The sequence below is a fragment of the Daphnia carinata genome, chromosome 9 (genome assembly GCF_022539665.2).
Source record: "Daphnia carinata strain CSIRO-1 chromosome 9, CSIRO_AGI_Dcar_HiC_V3, whole genome shotgun sequence".
Lineage (NCBI taxonomy): Eukaryota > Metazoa > Arthropoda > Branchiopoda > Diplostraca > Daphniidae > Daphnia > Daphnia carinata.
In genome coordinates, this window is record NC_081339.1 from 7,216,186 (window position 1) to 7,236,123 (window position 19,938).

Below are 19,938 nucleotides of genomic sequence, written 5' to 3' on the forward strand. Positions count from 1 at the left end.
AACTATAGTTAACTGGGGTATCATCAGTCGATAGGAAGTCCACAACATTTGATAGTCAGATTGGCCGAAAATCAAAACATCTATATGCAAATGTATCGAAAATCTATTGGATCAACATCGACAACAGCACTATTCAAATCGTGGAAAAGAGCACCGTGAAAGGCTGTTTGGTCGATTTGCAGTACCGGCGCAGAGAGGAGGGATTCAAATCGTAATAACGAATAACAAGAGGGCGTCAACAAAATTCTCCGCCAATCCTTTTTTCGTTCTTAGCAGTTTGATGGAACATTTGATTGAATAATAGGCCTTGACGAGCTTGTCCGATCAATAAAACGAAATCTCTTGTGTACCACTTCACACAAAGAATTGCAGACGATAATTCCACATTTAGGTCTTCATTCCCCAAGAGAATTTCTTTTCTTTGAAGTCAAATCACGTCTTGTCATAATGGTCCCATTTCGGCTTTAGGGAACAAGCTCTCATTTAATCCCATCATATTCAAATCATCGATCGAGAATTTCTACGTTGACAATCTTTGTATTGAGAAAAGATTTTAGGTTGTTTGTGATTCCTGTGCCAATCTGGACATCGATAAAAAGGCAGCAACCTGCACCAATTATAAATTTTCGTCTGCAAATCATACAAACGTCAAAAGATGAAAATTGACACCACAGCCCTCTCTGCCCAGCAGTCTATTGAACTGATCGATACTTTAGCCTGGCATTTCTTTTGGTTCCTCATCTGTTTGCTGCTCATGATGTTCGTCGCCGACCTCTATCATGCAAGAAACGGAAATTTAAAATGAGCCCAAATAATCAAACACCAATTTCACAACATTGTTTCGGCATGATTTCATAACTCGAGCTCCCTAAATACAGTGAAATCAATCAATTCTGACATTATTCATTAATTTATTTTTTGTGTCATACTTTTTGGAATATCCTGATTACAATAGTTAATTTTCCGGTTATAGATTTCTAAAATTTTACAAGATAATTGTGTTACGTAAAATTGGAAACGTCGCCCCATTGCTTAGAACTTCTATTGCCTCAGACTGAAGTGAGGGCGGGGAAGGGGTGACTTTCGGACAGTTTCATGGCGGATTTAAACAAAAACAAGTGTGATATAAACTGCAAAAGGGTAAGAAACGAATTAGTCATAATATTTTATATACGAGTCGTAGTAACTATTTAAGTACCAATTTCTTTTATGGCTTGCTTTCCCTAGTCACTGTACAAATCAATGCTTGTCTCGGCGTCCAACACGTTGTGATATCGGCCATCGTGTCATCACTTTCCCCAATTAGTTTTCTTTGTCCAAAACTTAGCTTTTATGGGTAAACTTTTCCATACATTACCTTTTGGATTGGCCTCGCTGTTGTCGAGAAACAGAGGAAGTGCCCACGTCTTTTTCCTTTTCTCAGATTTTATGAGGCTCATTCTCGCAGTAATTAACAGTGACTTAGGTGTCGACAGAACAATGGCGCTCAAGTAACTTAGTACGGTTAGAGTCAACTGAAAGGATCATTCGTGCTCGGGTATCTATTTGTTTTTGTGTGCTTCTCGTTTAGTAATCGTTTGACCGTAAACATTTGAGACTGACAGAATCGATATAATAAATTACATTTACATTTAGCAATGTGAAAGCGTAGACTATTGTCGTTTGTTGAGAATTTTGCCTCCAATTTAATTTCCTTGTGCTTTTGTATGACTTTCCATTTTCGAATGACTGTGATTTAATGTTTTTTTTTTTTTTTTAGCATGATCAAGGATCACATATAGTTATGAGATTCTTTCTGTTCTTCAACCTTTCCCTCCAGTCTTTTATTTTATTTTTCTCACGCTTGTACGCGAACAATTACTAACCATACTGTTTAAGGCTAACGACAGATACTCCCTGGAATGCAATCTAAATTATTTTTTGGGAAAGTATTAATAATCTTCGTGAAATAAGGAAGTGGTGAGATGGAAGCAGGACGACATTTCCACTTCACTGAAACCAGAACGGGTAACATTCAGCTAATTTGAAATTTTGCTTCAAAGTCTATAATATAAAAATCCGGTTCCAAGAAAAGCCAACCATTTCAATTGCAATGCTTCTTTCCAGACAGTTGGCCCGTCAAACCAAATCATATTACCCTGTGCGTGTGCTGACGCTGCGATCGTTTTATCCCCCATGTCCAACGAGCGGAAGGGCACAGACTTGGAAACTCTTGAGAAGTAACAATGGCCCGGAAAGCAATTGGTTATTCGGGTCAAATGCAACGTACCCAAATTGCTTCTGGCCGTTACACGCCGTGTATTTCGTCAGATAATACTTTCTGTTTCCATGCAAAATGCTATATATTGCGTTCATGAACGGCTATAACCTGTATGGGTTCCATTCTTAGGTGCCATCATCTGAGTAGATGTCGTGTGACATAGAAAATTGTCGTAAGTTACGAAAAAACGTGTATTTGTCTGTGACATCGAGAAATTTTAAGTTAACACTGTTGAAACTATACCAATTCATAAAAGAGAAATTTTCTTCATTTAGTCTTGGCAAATGAAGGGTAGATGAGCTTCTTTGCACGACGCGGTGGCCCAGGTACCTTCCGGTGTAAGCGTGATGCGAATGCACTGAGGGGTTCCATCGCTGTTGGGCTCACCATAGAACCAGTTGGCGAAAGAGACGAGTTTCTGTTTGGAAGCCCAGTAGTAATTATCTAATGCTGGAACTTGTGCCCCTGACGTCCAGACACCTCCGGTTTTCTGAGCGACTTCGTCTACGCAAACCATGACAACGTAATGTTCCAGCGAAAAAGTTAACAAAATATTTAACCTCCTAAGATAATGGGCATTAAGAAGCTTTCAATGTCTGCCTGATCTTTTGCTGTTTCAATGCTGATTAGATCCTTGCGATTGGTTTTGCAGAATTCGAAAGCTTTCCGCCAAGGTAACTAAATTGATACAAAAATGTTATTTAAAAATCTGAAAGATTCAGTTGAATGATTACATTACCTGCTGATTCACGTAGCATGTGCATTTATCTTTAATTTTGATGCATTTGTTATTTCCGATACTACCTTCACAGGCTACAACAAAGAATCAAGTGGAAATTCGTGAACATACGTTTTTACGTCGGATAAACACAAAGCTTTTCTTTTTACCTGCTGTTGTCACTGCCTTCTCTCCGATGGCTGAATGTGCGTCTGCCTGGACTACACCTGACCCTTGCTGAGGTACTACATCTACAGCGAACTGCTGACTAACTTGTCCTAATTACATAATTTTTTAAAGTAGAAAATGGATTTCTAAAAATGAAACTAAAGAACGTACCATTGAACAAGAGGACACCAAAGATGCAAGACACAATGCTTGGTAAGTTAAATGCGTACATTTTCTAAACTGTGGTGATCCGCAGACTTTGGATGTCTCAGACTGAATGTGAATTTAGCAAAATTCGACAGCTTTATATACTAGGTTGAACTGAACCGTACGAAGCGGTCAGTGATCTCTTTGCCAGCCCCATTTTGACCCTAGAGAGAATGCGGTTTGAAATGCTGATAGGATAGGTCAGGAACTGATAGAAGAAACGGACGAAATAAACGGGTGGCGTATACATTGGGATTAGTGGATCTCAGGTCAACGATCCAGTTTTTCTTAACCATCCGGGTTGAATGACTTCAGATTGTGTATTATTGAGGTAGGCCTTTGTTCATTTAAAGAAATGTTTTGATATTCTAAAAAATTTTCAATCATATTTTTAGCGAGCTGACGAAATGAAGATGACTTGATAGAAGTCCCAAATGCTGGATGGAGAAGGAGATGTGAAAAATTTCAGATAATTCTAGATAGACTATATTGAAGAAGATTTGACGTAAGATTTAAATGAATTTGGTACTAAACATTATATAATATTTAGATATTGCTATATGTAAAAATTTAACGTATTCATAAAGTATTCATTGTGTGGATATTATGTGAATAATGTTTATTTTGCTACGTTTTAGAAAGGTAAAAATGTTCTTTAAATTTCTTTTCGTTTTCTGGGATATTTGCAACAACGTGGTAAGATATGTTATATGTAGGTGTCAAATTGACGGACAAGCAGAAGAAAATGTGCGTTGTAACACGCGCAGGAACTTATGCAAGTCAACGGCGGCTGGCCCGCTACTGGATTGACCACCACGCATACCCAGGCGGATAAGTACGTCAAATGGTCAGTTTTTCTTCCTAACCCGGAACAGTTTTCTTGCCATTCCTTTAGTTTATAATACGATGTGAAGAAATCGATAATGGATTTCGCTACCGTGCTGTGCCTTTTTCCTAATCTAGCGCGGACAATCTAATCAATACATCGACAAGTGTGAGACTGTTATTACCCGTACTTGTCTACGAAATTTTGGTGGGTAACGTGGTTCTGACAAACATTGCGAATGCAAAGTATATGTACACCTGTGAATGCTATTTTACTATTTATTCTATCATTCTATTTCATTTGTCGTTTAAATGGCTACATTTTTTCATTTCATTGCGTAATTATAGCTGTCTCCACATTTGAAAACGACAGACTCGACAAAACAATTTTATGGAAATAGTACAGGTTTGGATACAATTATTTCAGCAACTATTTAACAATTTGCATTGTCAGTAATATTGAAATTTTTTTCATAATCATTTGTTTTCAATTTGTGACAGCTATTGCAGACTTCAGGCTCATAGCTACCTTACCTCCATCTGCATCGTCGTGTTTGACAGATTAGTTATGGATTGGCTTCTGTCATATCGACATTCTAAGCTTATGACGTTACGTTTTGAAACTGAAGCATTCGCCCTTTTATCGGGAATGTGGAATTCAAATAGTAATTCGGATATACTTTTCACATACGATAACAGCCTCTGTAAACACAATTCCGATTGAAGACGTTGAAAAGAAGCTTCGCTCCGGTTGGCTACATTCCCACATCAGACATTTTCCTGCAGGGCAAGATTTGGTCCTGACGAAAGTCGAAAAACCCATTACGTGTCTAATTATGCACGCTAATTACCATATACAACAAACGGAAAATTAAGGGTATATTTTAGCTGAGAACAATACAACAGGTAAATGAATGGCAGCTTAACAATTCCAAACGACTGAGCACCCAATTGGCAATGTCACAGACATGCGGTTGCAGAATGGACCGTCGTCTGCGTAGCAATACACCATTCATGGCGCCTAGAATTCGCAGTACTGCTCAATGAATCCACATTACAGGTATGCAATCATACATAAATCTACAATCAAAACAGCCAATAACATGAATTAGACCAACAAAATGAAACTTCGATAAGTTATCAAGAAAGATATTACGGTCAAGGACATACAGCAAGTCCCACAAAAGTCAGGTCAAAAATTTACGATTGAAGCCCACTGTATAGAAAATAGATAACAATAAGCTACAATCCTGAACGTGTTAAATAAAGCGTTACACACTGCCGGTACCACGTTTAACGAAATCTACCTGGCAATTATTGACCAGATGTTCCCTGAAGTAAACCATAAAAAACTTACTGACAAGCCCTGCCAGAATCCGAGGTAAATATTTAACTAAATGGAATTTGTATTAACAAGAACATAAAAGTTTAGTATACATTATTGCCAACACAGGTTGCAAACAACTTTTTTACATAGTCTAAGAACACAAACAATTAAAGAGAAATTTGATTTACCTAGCAAGCAACGCGTCCGATGAAAGTTTAGCAGCAGCAGGACAGCTGCAGGGGAAGTACCCTGCACGACTGTGAATTCTAAAATCGGATATCGCCTTATATACTCGCGGAAACGTTCCACATCCTGGGCTTTCCAGGAATAAAAGTTAGGGTAGAGGAACCTAATTCTGAAGGTCATCAGCTTGAACGAACAATTTGTATTTCCACGTTAGCTCGAGAAACCTAATTCTGAAGGTCATCAGCTTGAACGAACAATTTGTATTTCCACGTTAGCTCGAGGATATGGCCATTCCCCCTCGTTTCAAACTATCTCATGCAGTGACCTAGAATAACCTTGGGCAAATGAATAATGAAGAAACAAAACCACGCTTTGCATTTTGCAGCTCAGTAGCTCATTCACCTGCACGACGTGCACTACCGTAGATGTCTCGCTTTTTGTTCTGGTGTAGTGATCCACACAAATCCCGCACGTGGACGTAGTATTCTTTCAGAAGCTGCAAATGTTTCGCAATTTGTAGATACACCAATCACGCACTTTAAAAAGCACTGCCTCAGCACAGGGGTTTGCCTCTGCATGGGTTCCGTTTAGTTGCACATGACAAACCGTATTTTCTTGGGTAGTAATATAAGTCTAGTTAGAATAGAAAATTTAGGTTAAGTTAAAGATAAGTAAGGATAAGTAAGTTAAGTTAAGACTAAGGGTACTTTAAGTAAAGCGTTAAGCGTAATCCACCTCAATTCTTACTTTTGCACAATTCTAGCTCGACCATTTTCCTGCACAGTTTTCTGCATTCTTTACCCGTAGCTCTTGCCCGCAAACTATTTCCATGCAGTGAATTTTGTTTCGATTTACTCGCACAATTATCAGATGTCCCGTCAATCCTAACGACTTCGCAATTGCTAACTTATGAATCATTGCAATAACCATTTTTTTTAGGATTTTCTGTATTGAAATGTGATTAGGATTTGTGTACCTGATGCTTGTTAGAATTAAGATAAAATTAACCGCTATTCAATTATTGAAATTTTTTTTTTTTTTTTTTCGCTTCTCTACAATCAGGAGGGCAATCTCTGGGGCCGAAAAGGACACTGGACAACGAGGATCGCCGTCGCAGCCACTAGAATATCGCCCAGGATTCTGAGGTATATATTTAAAAATTTAGTGTTTAACTCTGTTTTTTTTTTATTTTATGGGTCTAGAAGGGCCACATCACCATCCAAGGGGGACCGTTGGGCAACGAAGGTCACCGCCAAAATCCTAGCCTAAAGTTGCAAGGTATTTAAAAATTTAAAGTGTTTTTACCATGTTCGATGTATATATCTGTGTCTAGGAGGGTTGGCAACATCACCGAGGAAGGTTACTGGACGTCGGGGATCGCCGCCGAAGTCGCCAAGGATTGTCAGGTATTGCTTTAACGACTTTAAGTGTCTAATCGTTTTTTTTATGTATTTAGGGTGGTCCACATCACCGAAGAAGGCCACCGGACAACGAGGTTCGCTGTCGGAGCCTCTTCGATCGTCGCCCAAAATTGTCAAGTATTTCATTAAAAGTTTAAAGTTTTGAACTATAATTTTGTTTTGGTTTTATGCATTTAGCAGGGCTACACCACCATCGAAGAGGATGCGTGACATCGAGGATCGCCGCTGGAGCAACGAGATTGTCGGCACGGGTATTGAGGTATTTTTTAAAAAAACGTTGAAGAGTTTAATCATGTTTTTTTATATGTATGTAAGAAGGCCTCACCACCATCGAAGAGGACGTTGGACGCTGAAGAGGACGCTGAAGCACCGACATCGTCACCATGGATGTTCCAGGTATATGTGTTGTACATTTAATTGTCTAACCGTGTTTTTTTTATTTATTTAGGAGGGTTGCATCATCGCCCAAGAGGACCACTGGACAACTAGATTCGTCGTCGGAAGTATCATAATTGTCGCCCAGAATAATCAAGTATTAAATTGAAAGTCTTAAGTTCTACGCTATGATTTTATTTGGTTTTTTATGTTTTTAGGAGGGCTCCGCCACCATCGAAGAGGATGTTGGACGCTGACGGAGCCACCATGATCGTCGCCCAAAATTGTCAAGTATTTCGTTGTAAGTTTTAAGTGTTATACTGTGATCTTATTTTGCTCTTATGTAGTTAGAAGGGCATCAACACCATCGAAGAGGATACTGGTCATCGAGGATCGTCGCTGGAGCAACGAGGTCGTCACCGTGGATGTTGCAGGTACATGTTTACACTTTTAAGTGTTTAATTATGTTTTTTTTAATGTATTTAGGATGGTCCACATAACCACCAGAGAGGGCCATAGGACAATGAAGTTTGTCGTTAGAGCTGCCGTGGTTGTCGCCCGAAATTGTCAAGTATTTGAAAGTATTAAATTTTACACCATGATTTTATGGGTTTTTTTTTTTTTGTATTTAGGAGGGTCCTACCACCGAAGAGGACGCTGGAGCACCGAAGAGGACGCTGGAGCACCGAAGAGGACGCTGGAGCACCGAAGAGGACGCTGGAGCACCGAAGAGGACGCTGGAGCACCGAAGAGGACGCTGGAGCACCGAAGAGGACGCTGGAGCACCGAAGCGGACCGAAGAGGACGCTGGAGCACCGAAGAGGACGCTGGAGCACCGAAGAGGACGCTGGAGCACCGAAGAGGACGCTGGAGCACCGAATCGAAGAGGACGCTCGTCACGGATATTCAGGTATATTATTTTTAAATTTAATGTCTCACCATGTTTTTTTACGTACCCAGGAGGGCTCTACTACCACCGAAGAGGATCATTGGACAGCGAGGTTCGCCGTCGGAGCTACCAGGATTGTCGCCCAAGATTGTCAAGTATTTAATTGTGAGTTTTAAGTTCTACACTATGATTTTATTTTTGTGTATGTAGGAGGGCTCCACCACACCGAAGAGGACCACTGGACGTCGTGGATCGCCGCTGGAGCAACGAGGGTCGCCGCTCAGCTCCGAGATTCACGTCCATTAGGACGACGGAAACAGAGATGGTACGGTTGAGTATTGCCAAATCGGCTTTCACTTACTTTATTTCGTATGATGATTTGTGTGATTAACAGATGTGTTTCCTTCGTTCCTTTTTGATTCCCATTCTTTTCCCTCAAGCATTATTGCTTATGGTTTCACCGTTCACTGAGCATACAAATTCACTACACCTGCACCCCATGGTTCATTCACGGTTTGTTTGCATTTTTGCACCGGGTCGGGATTAGTGTTTTAGGTAATGTAGCCCTGCTTACATAGGTGTCACGCTAAGTATTCTTTTGGTGCAAGTTTACGAATACTAACTGCTTTAGAAAAAAAAAGGAAAACAAAATGAATTAATGGGCAACTTATTGTTGTCTTTTTAATATGGACTAGTGATTTGAAAAATAAGAATACCAAAACAATCGCTTGTAATCGGGTTGCATACATCGATTGTCAACCCGATAAAAGCATGATAGGGAAATAACCCGTCTAACCTGCCCCATAAGCAGAAATGACAACCCGCTCAGCAAAACCCGACCCGATCGCGCGGGGCTGTGAATCTGACCCTAGTCTTTCCTCCTTAACCTCCCCCTTCCTTTTACCAATTCGATGCTTTGCAATGCTGTCTCACATGGCTGCGCAAGCGCAAATAAAGCTCAGTCTTGTATGTGCAGAAAGGTTTTAAGCAAACCAAAAATACCGGTATACATCTGACAATTTCATGTTAACCAAGTTTTATTTGACATTTAATCCAGCTATGAAAATTCTAGGATCTTGAGGACTTGCAGTGAACGCAAAGATATAGCAAAATCAAACACCACTCACGAATGTCGCATCGTTAAAATTGAAGAGGATTAGAGTTCAACATGGCGACGAGAACACACCAAATGTAAAGCCTAGACCACAGAAGGGAATTTCAATAAAATCCTAGAAATTTTCCTTGTGTTTGAAAAATAGACTAGACCTGTGAGTTGAATTACTGTATCTTTTTGTATCTTACATGATCCTCTGCTTTGCTTACAGGAATTTGCCACCATTTCAAGTACGTGTGTCTTGGAAGCAATTGTGAATGTTGTATGCTTTTAGTATACCGAGGAGGCACCTGCCAAGAAAATAAAGCACAAAGTGATTAACATGTTCAGTTTTGTAACTTCACAGAAGGTGTACATGATTTCGTGCTTTGGTTGCTGTTAATCTTTTTAACGTTAAACATTTAATTTTAGGTGTCAAAGTCAAATGTGCTGAATATGCTCATATTTTTGCACAAATGAAAGAGAAAAGAAGGTGAAGTCCCTGGAGTTGCAGGTCTATGCTAAGAACTTAAGGTCCATGGAAAAGATGGAAAATGTAAGAATAATTATATGGTAGATTTTCACTTTAAGTAACTGTCATTCTATCCTTGTTGTCCCATATTGGTAAACAGGTCGAGCTCATCTTGGAACAAGGACAGTAAACAAGGACTTTCATTTAGGATATTCATAGAAGAATAATGGCCAATTTTTTTGGAAAGGACATGCCTGAATCGTGAATAGAAGTTTTACAAGTAAATTTTCCATTGTTCCATGTCGCCTATTTAGGTGAATCATTTGGGGGGAGGAGATGTTAGTTAATCATATCTCAATTTACAGGTAAAGATTGATGTTGACTAACAAGTTATCACATCTTCACATTTGCTAACATTATCTAGCCTTCTATAACATGATAGGGGTTAAAGAGAATGGATCCGACTGTGAGCATGATGATGCAACCTACCAACCTTTACCTTTTGCTGAGCTCTTTTGATAGCAAAGAATTCAATCTCACTTATCGGCTTTCTGCAGGCAAAAGTTGTCAACGATATTCCGAAATGCAAGTCTAAAGGGGGAAGTCTACTTAATATTTCTATTTATTTTTTTTTTATCTAGTCAGTTTCTTTTCCAATTGGGCTGTCATTGGAGTTCTGCAATTGCTCTTTGTTGCCGAGATAATCAACTGAGGTAAGCTATGCCTATAGTACCAACTAGTACTTCGCACGGGAGAAGCCTCCACCCAGCAACAGACGTCTTTTCCATTCGTTAGTTAAGTAAGTCACATATGTAGTGTGCGGAAACGGATAATTAACTTTTTTGTACAGGTACTGAAGAAGGTGAAAAACATTGGAAGGCTTTCGAAACACGTGTTATTGAGCATAATGTCCTCATCGTGGCCAAACACTACACGCGTGTGGCAATGCAAAGGATGATTTCATCCGTGATTTTTCTATTGAGGAACACAGAAGAATATCTAATGTGGTGTACAGTTAAACTGTAACATCGTGCGTCGGCATTGACCCGATTTTTAAAACCTTTTTAAGGAGATTAGGTCCTCGATTACTGCTGATGTACAGGTCAAAGATGAAATAGCGTTATTTATAGATATTCTTTCGGGTAATATAAGTTTTTCGCATTTCAGCCAACAGATGTCGACCCTACCGCTTTTGTGTCGGTGACTCGAGAGGACGTTCTGCTCTTGGATCTGACGAATTGTGGATATGAATGTACAAAATCTTTGATGACTGGATTTGACACTCAGAACTGTTCCTGTTAGAAAGGTAAACATGAACATGGTCTTTAGTTTCTGTTATTCTTTTTTACATAAAATATTTTATTTGCGATCTATGTTGGAGTGGATCGAGGCTGATGCATACTTTCTTGTCATAATGCAAGAGAAATAGGGTAAAGTTGCTGAAGCTGCAGACATTCTCCAAGAACGTCTGTTCAAGACCGATGATTCTATGGAAAAGCTAGAAAATGTAAGACTTACTAATTTTGGTTTTAATGTCAAATAATTCTGTCATGCAATTCTCATGTTCTAATACCAGTGAACAGGTTGAGCTTATCCTGAAATGAATGAGATTGTTTTTTCTTCATCTGCACTCAGATCATTTTGAAGAAGATAAGTGTCAGATTTGTTTTTAGAGAAACATGTGCTCAGTCTTAAAGTGAAATTTTTTCATGTAGGAATACTTTAACGTTGTTCCATTTGTCTTATTAAGCGTGGGAAGGTGGAGAGGAAATGTTGGTAAATTATTCATCATTGTGTAGATCCCTGATAGATGTTGACAAGAACAGGTATTACATCTCTACATTTGTTAACATAATCAAGCCATGTACAACATAACAGTGATCCAAGAGAAAGAGCTTCTGCAATTGTTGGTGGTTGTCGAGCTGATGTTTCGCTGACACGCTGTGTCAATAGTACAAACTAGTATGGCGAAGGGAGAGACCTTCCTCCCGACAATGATATCATTAACATAGGTCAGTGCAGTAAATCACATTTATAGTAGAGAAAAACGTACAAGTAACTTCTTTTTGCATAAGTTAATGAGGATGGCGAGAAACGGTGGAAAGTTACCGAATACGTCTTGTATAGAATGTCCGAATCATAGCCAAACACTACAGCCTTGTGACGATCAATGGATGGTTGCCCACTTTGACTATTTTGTTGAGGGAACAGAAGAATTTCAATCCAATTTAATGTGCAGAAGGACTGACGTACTCTGTAAAAAAAAAAAAAAAAAAAAAAAAAAAAAAAACTAACCTATCCGGTTCTTAAATTTTAAATAGGTTGGGTGGTAGAGAAGAATCGCGATGCTATTCGATAACACGAATGAGGCGGTTGAACACTTTGTAAACCTGGATTAGCTATGCAAATTAGATTGCATCACATCTGGAATTTAGCTGCGTGTAATGGGTTCAACATATCAGCAGAAGTACATTTATTGCCAAAATTTTTTCGGAAATGTAATGTGTTGATGTGATTAATGCATTTTTACAGATAGACCAGAATAAGTCATTCAATGAACTGGGCATTGGAATGTGGGAGAATGAGATATATTGCTATGGATTTGAAGAAATGGTAAGTGAAGGAGAAATGATCTAACACCAAAAGCCTATAAGATTGAGCGTTGGCAGAACATTACAAGTGCGTTGTTGAAGGATAGGCAATGAAGTATGTTTCAAAAAATGGTGATTAATAATTCAGTAAGGAATTGCATAATGTTGCAAGTCTGGGGTAAAAGTTTACTGGTTTAGTTTTTTTTATTTTGATTTACGTGATAGGTTAAATCATATTAAAATTATTCGTTTAATATTCCTTTCCGATTGGGTGTACATAATACACGTGCCCACGGAAAAGATATATTACCCCGCGGAATAAAAATAATGCGTAAAACACGCAAAGCAATAATAAGCCTTTCCGATTGGGTTTATTTAATACACTAGCCCACGAAAAGGATAAAATAACTTGAAGGAATAATAAAAATGCGCAAGAAAAACAAATGCAGGGTGTTGGGTTTATAAATTGCACATATATTTAGCTTGCCGTTCATATGCCTTGCAAGAACGGAAATTTTATTTTAAAAGGGTTATTTTATTCGTGCTGTAATGATATTAACATATTGGTAAGTCTGGAGATATGCAAGACATTTTACTTGTGAACTGTAAAATGTATAAGGCGATATGTAGAAAGAGATGGGAGTTTTGGTAATTATAAATGGGCTTATATCAACCGTAAAATTCGGCAAAGGTATGCATTACAACAAGTACAGTAATTATACAAAGTATTTAGTAGAAATGTGGTATCGTTTTTATAATAATAATTATGATATATTTATCTGCAAGTTGTAAATAAATGACTACAATAACACCAATAGTAATTTGTCAAAAAATTATTGTACTTACCAATATTACTATAATCTAAAGCTGTATCGTTTACATATTTACATCATGTTATACATTTCCTGTTTTCGGACCCGAACTTTCGACCTATAGCGTCCCATGCCGATACTCTGCATATGGGCCACCATCAACATACACAACTTTGACGTATCGATTAGCATATATTGTTAACCTAAGTAAATACGAGCACACAAAGGTAGCTGCACAAATGTTCAATCAAGATATCCATCAATGGCTCAGTTGTAGAGTGCTGACTTGGTATTTCAAAGGTCATTGGTTCAACTCCGAGGGTAGACATGGCGATAATAATCGTACCATGTGAATTTGTTGTATTCCACCATTATTAAAAATCTATTAAAAGTTTGCATACTTATATGCACTACCTACACCACCGGGAGTTGAACTCTCAACCTTTCAGTTACAATGCTACTCCTCTACCACTGAGCTACCATTGACACATTTCAATTCCATGACTCTGCCAATACACTAAATTAACTATCTCCAAGGTAGCATACGTAAAAAGGCCCTAAAAATCGACATATTGATTACAAGCAAGTAATGGCACAATGGTAAAGTGCTTGCGTCTGAATACATAGTGCTGTGGTTCAAATCCCAGATCATCCAATGTGAATAATTAAATGATTCCAACAGTTGGCCGAGTCGTTACATGACAGTTGTGGTTCAAGTCCCACAGTCTTACCGTAACGTCAATCATTAATGGCAAATGACGTTCGGCGAGGATAAAGGTAAGAGTAAGCCAAGGTTAATAAAATCCTGGCGGAGGTCAAGTCCGTATATCAGCCAAGGTTACGATAACCTTAAAGGATGACCTCCAACAAGCAAAGGACATGTCAAGGGTGAACTTGGGAAGTTAAATGACGTACATTTGACATTGAAACTTTTGACTTTTGAAATATGGGATTTCATATCCCATATCCCGGATCTCATATCCCATATCCCATATCCCGGATTCCATATCCCATATACCGGATCCCATATCCCGGATTCCATATTCCATATCCCGGATTCCATATCCCATATCCCATATCCCATATCCCATATCCCATATCCCATATCCCATATCCCATATCCCATATCCCATATCCCATATCCCATATCCCATATCCCATATCCCATATCCCATATCCCATATCCCATATCCCATATCCCGGATTCCATATCCCATATCCAGGATCCCATATTTCAAGGTCGAATATTCGACCTTCAAAATTTTCAAGGTCATATATTTGACCTTCAAAAAGTTTCAATGTCAAATGTACGACCTTTAACTTCCCAAGTTCACCCTTGACATGTCCTTTGCTTGTTGGAGGTCATCCTTTAAGGTTACCGTAACCTTCGCTGTCATTCAGACTTGACCTCCGCCAGAAGTTTTTTAACCTTGGCTTACTCTTACCTTTATCCTCGCCGAACGTCATTTGCCATTAATGATTGACGTTACGGTAAGACTGTGGGACTTGAACCACAACTGTCATGTAACGACTCGGCCAACTGTTGGAATCATTTAATTATTCACATTGGATGATCTGGGATTTGAACCACAGCACTATGTATTCAGACGCAAGCACTTTACCATTGTGCCATTACTTGCTTGTAATCAATATGTCGATTTTTAGGGCCTTTTTACGTATGCTACCTTGGAGATAGTTAATTTAGTGTATTGGCAGAGTCATGGAATTGAAATGTGTCAATGGTAGCTCAGTGGTAGAGGAGTAGCATTGTAACTGAAAGGTTGAGAGTTCAACTCCCGGTGGTGTAGGTAGTGCATATAAGTATGCAAACTTTTAATAGATTTTTAATAATGGTGGAATACAACAAACTCACATGGTACGATTATTATCGCCATGTCTACCCTCGGAGTTGAACCAAGGACCTTTGAAAAACCAAGTCAGCACTCTACAACTGAGCCATTGATGGATATCTTGGTTGAACATTTGTGCAGCTACATTTGTGTGCTCGTATTTACTTAGGTTAACAATATATGCTAATCGATACGTCAAAGTTGTGTATGTCGATGGTGGCACATATGCAGAGTATCGGCATGGGACGCTATAGGTCGAAAGTTCGGGTCCGATAACAGGAAATGTATAACATGATGTAAATATGTAAACGATATAGCTTTATATTATAGTAATATTGGTAAGTACAATAATTTTTTGACAAATTACTATTGGTGTTATTGTAGTCATTTATTTACAACTTGCAGATAAATATATCACAATTATTATTATAAAAACGATACCCCATTTCTACTAAATACTTTGTATAATTACTGTACTTGTTATAATGCATACCTTTGCCGAATTTTACGGTTGATATAAGCCCATTTATAATTACCAAAACTCCCATCTCTTTCTACATATCGCCTTATACATTTTACAGTTCACAAGTAAAATGTCTTGCATATCTCCAGACTTACCAATATGTTAATATCATTACAGCACGAATAAAATAACCCTTTTAAAATAAAATTTCCGTTCTTGCAAGGCATATGAACGGCAAGCTAAATATATGTGCAATTTATAAACCCAACACCCTGCATTTGTTTTTCTTGCGCATTTTTATTATTCCTTCAAGTTATTTTATCCTTTTCGTGGGCTAGTGTATTAAATAAACCCAATCGGAAAGGCTTATTATTGCTTTGCGTGTTTTACGCATTATTTTTATTCCGCGGGGTAATATATCTTTTCCGTGGGCACGTGTATTATGTACACCCAATCGGAAAGGAATATTAAACGAATAATTTTAATATGATTTAACCTATCACGTAAATCAAAATAAAAAAAACTAAACCAGTAAACTTTTACCCCAGACTTGCAACATTATGCAATTCCTTACTGAATTATTAATCACCATTTTTTGAAACATACTTCATTGCCTATCCTTCAACAACGCACTTGTAATGTTCTGCCAACGCTCAATCTTATAGGCTTTTGGTGTTAGATCATTTCTCCTTCACTTACCATTTCTTCAAATCCATAGCAATATATCTCATTCTCCCACATTCCAATGCCCAGTTCATTGAATGACTTATTCTGGTCTATCTGTAAAAATGCATTAATCACATCAACACATTACATTTCCGAAAAAATTTTGGCAATAAATGTACTTCTGCTGATATGTTGAACCCATTACACGCAGCTAAATTCCAGATGTGATGCAATCTAATTTGCATAGTTAATCCAGGTTTACAAAGTGTTCAACCGCCTCATTCGTGTTATCGAATAGCATCGCGATTCTTCTCTACCACCCAACCTATTTAAAATTTAAGAACCGGATAGGTTAGTTTTTTTTTTTTTTTTTTTTTTTACAGAGTACGTCAGTCCTTCTGCACATTAAATTGGATTGAAATTCTTCTGTTCCCTCAACAAAATAGTCAAAGTGGGCAACCATCCATTGATCGTCACAAGGCTGTAGTGTTTGGCTATGATTCGGACATTCTATACAAGACGTATTCGGTAACTTTCCACCGTTTCTCGCCATCCTCATTAACTTATGCAAAAAGAAGTTACTTGTACGTTTTTCTCTACTATAAATGTGATTTACTGCACTGACCTATGTTAATGATATCATTGTCGGGAGGAAGGTCTCTCCCTTCGCCATACTAGTTTGTACTATTGACACAGCGTGTCAGCGAAACATCAGCTCGACAACCACCAACAATTGCAGAAGCTCTTTCTCTTGGATCACTGTTATGTTGTACATGGCTTGATTATGTTAACAAATGTAGAGATGTAATACCTGTTCTTGTCAACATCTATCAGGGATCTACACAATGATGAATAATTTACCAACATTTCCTCTCCACCTTCCCACGCTTAATAAGACAAATGGAACAACGTTAAAGTATTCCTACATGAAAAAATTTCACTTTAAGACTGAGCACATGTTTCTCTAAAAACAAATCTGACACTTATCTTCTTCAAAATGATCTGAGTGCAGATGAAGAAAAAACAATCTCATTCATTTCAGGATAAGCTCAACCTGTTCACTGGTATTAGAACATGAGAATTGCATGACAGAATTATTTGACATTAAAACCAAAATTAGTAAGTCTTACATTTTCTAGCTTTTCCATAGAATCATCGGTCTTGAACAGACGTTCTTGGAGAATGTCTGCAGCTTCAGCAACTTTACCCTATTTCTCTTGCATTATGACAAGAAAGTATGCATCAGCCTCGATCCACTCCAACATAGATCGCAAATAAAATACTTTATGTAAAAAAGAATAACAGAAACTAAAGACCATGTTCATGTTTACCTTTCTAACAGGAACAGTTCTGAGTGTCAAATCCAGTCATCAAAGATTTTGTACATTCATATCCACAATTCGTCAGATCCAAGAGCAGAACGTCCTCTCGAGTCACCGACACAAAAGCGGTAGGGTCGACATCTGTTGGCTGAAATGCGAAAAACTTATATTACCCGAAAGAATATCTATAAATAACGCTATTTCATCTTTGACCTGTACATCAGCAGTAATCGAGGACCTAATCTCCTTAAAAAGGTTTTAAAAATCGGGTCAATGCCGACGCACGATGTTACAGTTTAACTGTACACCACATTAGATATTCTTCTGTGTTCCTCAATAGAAAAATCACGGATGAAATCATCCTTTGCATTGCCACACGCGTGTAGTGTTTGGCCACGATGAGGACATTATGCTCAATAACACGTGTTTCGAAAGCCTTCCAATGTTTTTCACCTTCTTCAGTACCTGTACAAAAAAGTTAATTATCCGTTTCCGCACACTACATATGTGACTTACTTAACTAACGAATGGAAAAGACGTCTGTTGCTGGGTGGAGGCTTCTCCCGTGCGAAGTACTAGTTGGTACTATAGGCATAGCTTACCTCAGTTGATTATCTCGGCAACAAAGAGCAATTGCAGAACTCCAATGACAGCCCAATTGGAAAAGAAACTGACTAGATAAAAAAAAATAAATAGAAATATTAAGTAGACTTCCCCCTTTAGACTTGCATTTCGGAATATCGTTGACAACTTTTGCCTGCAGAAAGCCGATAAGTGAGATTGAATTCTTTGCTATCAAAAGAGCTCAGCAAAAGGTAAGGTTGGTAGGTTGCATCATCATGCTCACAGTCGGATCCATTCTCTTTAACCCCTATCATGTTATAGAAGGCTAGATAATGTTAGCAAATGTGAAGATGTGATAACTTGTTAGTCAACATCAATCTTTACCTGTAAATTGAGATATGATTAACTAACATCTCCTCCCCCCAAATGATTCACCTAAATAGGCGACATGGAACAATGGAAAATTTACTTGTAAAACTTCTATTCACGATTCAGGCATGTCCTTTCCAAAAAAATTGGCCATTATTCTTCTATGAATATCCTAAATGAAAGTCCTTGTTTACTGTCCTTGTTCCAAGATGAGCTCGACCTGTTTACCAATATGGGACAACAAGGATAGAATGACAGTTACTTAAAGTGAAAATCTACCATATAATTATTCTTACATTTTCCATCTTTTCCATGGACCTTAAGTTCTTAGCATAGACCTGCAACTCCAGGGACTTCACCTTCTTTTCTCTTTCATTTGTGCAAAAATATGAGCATATTCAGCACATTTGACTTTGACACCTAAAATTAAATGTTTAACGTTAAAAAGATTAACAGCAACCAAAGCACGAAATCATGTACACCTTCTGTGAAGTTACAAAACTGAACATGTTAATCACTTTGTGCTTTATTTTCTTGGCAGGTGCCTCCTCGGTATACTAAAAGCATACAACATTCACAATTGCTTCCAAGACACACGTACTTGAAATGGTGGCAAATTCCTGTAAGCAAAGCAGAGGATCATGTAAGATACAAAAAGATACAGTAATTCAACTCACAGGTCTAGTCTATTTTTCAAACACAAGGAAAATTTCTAGGATTTTATTGAAATTCCCTTCTGTGGTCTAGGCTTTACATTTGGTGTGTTCTCGTCGCCATGTTGAACTCTAATCCTCTTCAATTTTAACGATGCGACATTCGTGAGTGGTGTTTGATTTTGCTATATCTTTGCGTTCACTGCAAGTCCTCAAGATCCTAGAATTTTCATAGCTGGATTAAATGTCAAATAAAACTTGGTTAACATGAAATTGTCAGATGTATACCGGTATTTTTGGTTTGCTTAAAACCTTTCTGCACATACAAGACTGAGCTTTATTTGCGCTTGCGCAGCCATGTGAGACAGCATTGCAAAGCATCGAATTGGTAAAAGGAAGGGGAGGTTAAGGAGGAAAGACTAGGGTCAGATTCACAGCCCCGCGCGATCGGGTCGGGTTTTGCTGAGCGGGTTGTCATTTCTGCTTATGGGGCAGGTTAGACGGGTTATTTCCCTATCATGCTTTTATCGGGTTGACAATCGATGTATGCAACCCGATTACAAGCGATTGTTTTGGTATTCTTATTTTTCAAATCACTAGTCCATATTAAAAAGACAACAATAAGTTGCCCATTAATTCATTTTGTTTTCCTTTTTTTCTAAAGCAGTTAGTATTCGTAAACTTGCACCAAAAGAATACTTAGCGTG

At 38.2% G+C, this 19,938-nt stretch overlaps 1 protein-coding gene and 7 long non-coding RNA genes across 14 annotated transcripts; 3 read left to right on the forward strand and 5 right to left on the reverse strand.

Moving 5' to 3' along the window:
* The first annotated feature begins 1,081 nt into the window (after window positions 1–1,081).
* Window positions 1,082–4,351, forward strand: LOC130698022 (uncharacterized). Of its 2 annotated transcripts, none has more exons than XR_009003161.2 (6): window positions 1,082–2,007; window positions 2,070–2,934; window positions 3,073–3,220; window positions 3,282–3,359; window positions 3,449–3,684; window positions 3,749–4,351. It is a non-coding gene; the product is annotated as an uncharacterized LOC130698022 (long non-coding RNA). The 2 variants fall into 2 exon arrangements; XR_009003162.2 differs by having other exon boundaries at window positions 2,107–2,934.
* LOC130698019 (C-type lectin 37Da-like) lies at window positions 2,466–3,415 on the reverse strand. The gene is made up of 5 exons (XM_057520798.1): window positions 3,318–3,415; window positions 3,149–3,256; window positions 3,000–3,073; window positions 2,821–2,938; window positions 2,466–2,764 (listed from the first exon to the last, which is right to left on the reverse strand). Exons 1-5 carry the CDS (start codon window positions 3,376–3,378, stop codon window positions 2,532–2,534), a joined length of 594 nt encoding a protein of 197 aa, XP_057376781.1. The 5' UTR covers window positions 3,379–3,415; the 3' UTR covers window positions 2,466–2,531.
* Window positions 4,352–5,044: 693 nt separating the features above from the next.
* On the reverse strand, window positions 5,045–5,757 carry LOC130698023 (uncharacterized). Of its 2 annotated transcripts, XR_009003165.1 has the most exons (4): window positions 5,694–5,756; window positions 5,486–5,571; window positions 5,335–5,394; window positions 5,045–5,258 (listed from the first exon to the last, which is right to left on the reverse strand). It is a non-coding gene; the product is annotated as an uncharacterized LOC130698023 (long non-coding RNA). The 2 variants fall into 2 exon arrangements; XR_009003164.1 differs by lacking the exon at window positions 5,486–5,571 and having other exon boundaries at window positions 5,694–5,757.
* On the forward strand, window positions 5,179–8,277 carry LOC130698021 (uncharacterized). Of its 2 annotated transcripts, none has more exons than XR_009003159.2 (8): window positions 5,179–5,238; window positions 6,754–6,969; window positions 7,025–7,229; window positions 7,293–7,363; window positions 7,428–7,644; window positions 7,706–7,778; window positions 7,835–8,058; window positions 8,120–8,277. It is a non-coding gene; the product is annotated as an uncharacterized LOC130698021 (long non-coding RNA). The 2 variants fall into 2 exon arrangements; XR_009003160.2 differs by having other exon boundaries at window positions 7,431–7,644.
* Window positions 8,278–8,288: 11 nt separating this feature from the next.
* LOC130698002 (uncharacterized) lies at window positions 8,289–12,182 on the forward strand. 4 transcript variants are annotated; one of them, XR_009003114.2, is made up of 13 exons: window positions 8,292–8,531; window positions 8,587–8,701; window positions 9,449–9,644; window positions 9,702–9,839; window positions 9,902–10,025; window positions 10,102–10,202; window positions 10,256–10,306; window positions 10,384–10,504; window positions 10,583–10,740; window positions 10,792–11,247; window positions 11,323–11,448; window positions 11,518–11,953; window positions 12,017–12,182. It is a non-coding gene; the product is annotated as an uncharacterized LOC130698002 (long non-coding RNA). The 4 variants fall into 4 exon arrangements; XR_009003115.2 differs by having other exon boundaries at window positions 8,289–8,531; window positions 9,434–9,644; window positions 10,102–10,306; XR_009003116.2 differs by having other exon boundaries at window positions 8,289–8,531; window positions 9,722–9,839; window positions 10,102–10,306.
* Window positions 12,183–15,641: 3,459 nt separating this feature from the next.
* On the reverse strand, window positions 15,642–16,857 carry LOC132088364 (uncharacterized). Its single transcript, XR_009421865.1, has 3 exons — window positions 16,705–16,857; window positions 16,503–16,648; window positions 15,642–16,437 (listed from the first exon to the last, which is right to left on the reverse strand). It is a non-coding gene; the product is annotated as an uncharacterized LOC132088364 (long non-coding RNA).
* A 97-nt stretch (window positions 16,858–16,954) lies between these two features.
* Window positions 16,955–18,313, reverse strand: LOC130698009 (uncharacterized). Its single transcript, XR_009421864.1, has 3 exons — window positions 18,162–18,313; window positions 17,454–18,110; window positions 16,955–17,384 (listed from the first exon to the last, which is right to left on the reverse strand). It is a non-coding gene; the product is annotated as an uncharacterized LOC130698009 (long non-coding RNA).
* A 360-nt stretch (window positions 18,314–18,673) lies between these two features.
* LOC130698008 (uncharacterized) lies at window positions 18,674–19,583 on the reverse strand. Its single transcript, XR_009003148.2, has 5 exons — window positions 19,520–19,583; window positions 19,256–19,451; window positions 19,061–19,198; window positions 18,875–18,998; window positions 18,674–18,798 (listed from the first exon to the last, which is right to left on the reverse strand). It is a non-coding gene; the product is annotated as an uncharacterized LOC130698008 (long non-coding RNA).
* Window positions 19,584–19,938: the final 355 nt, after the last annotated feature.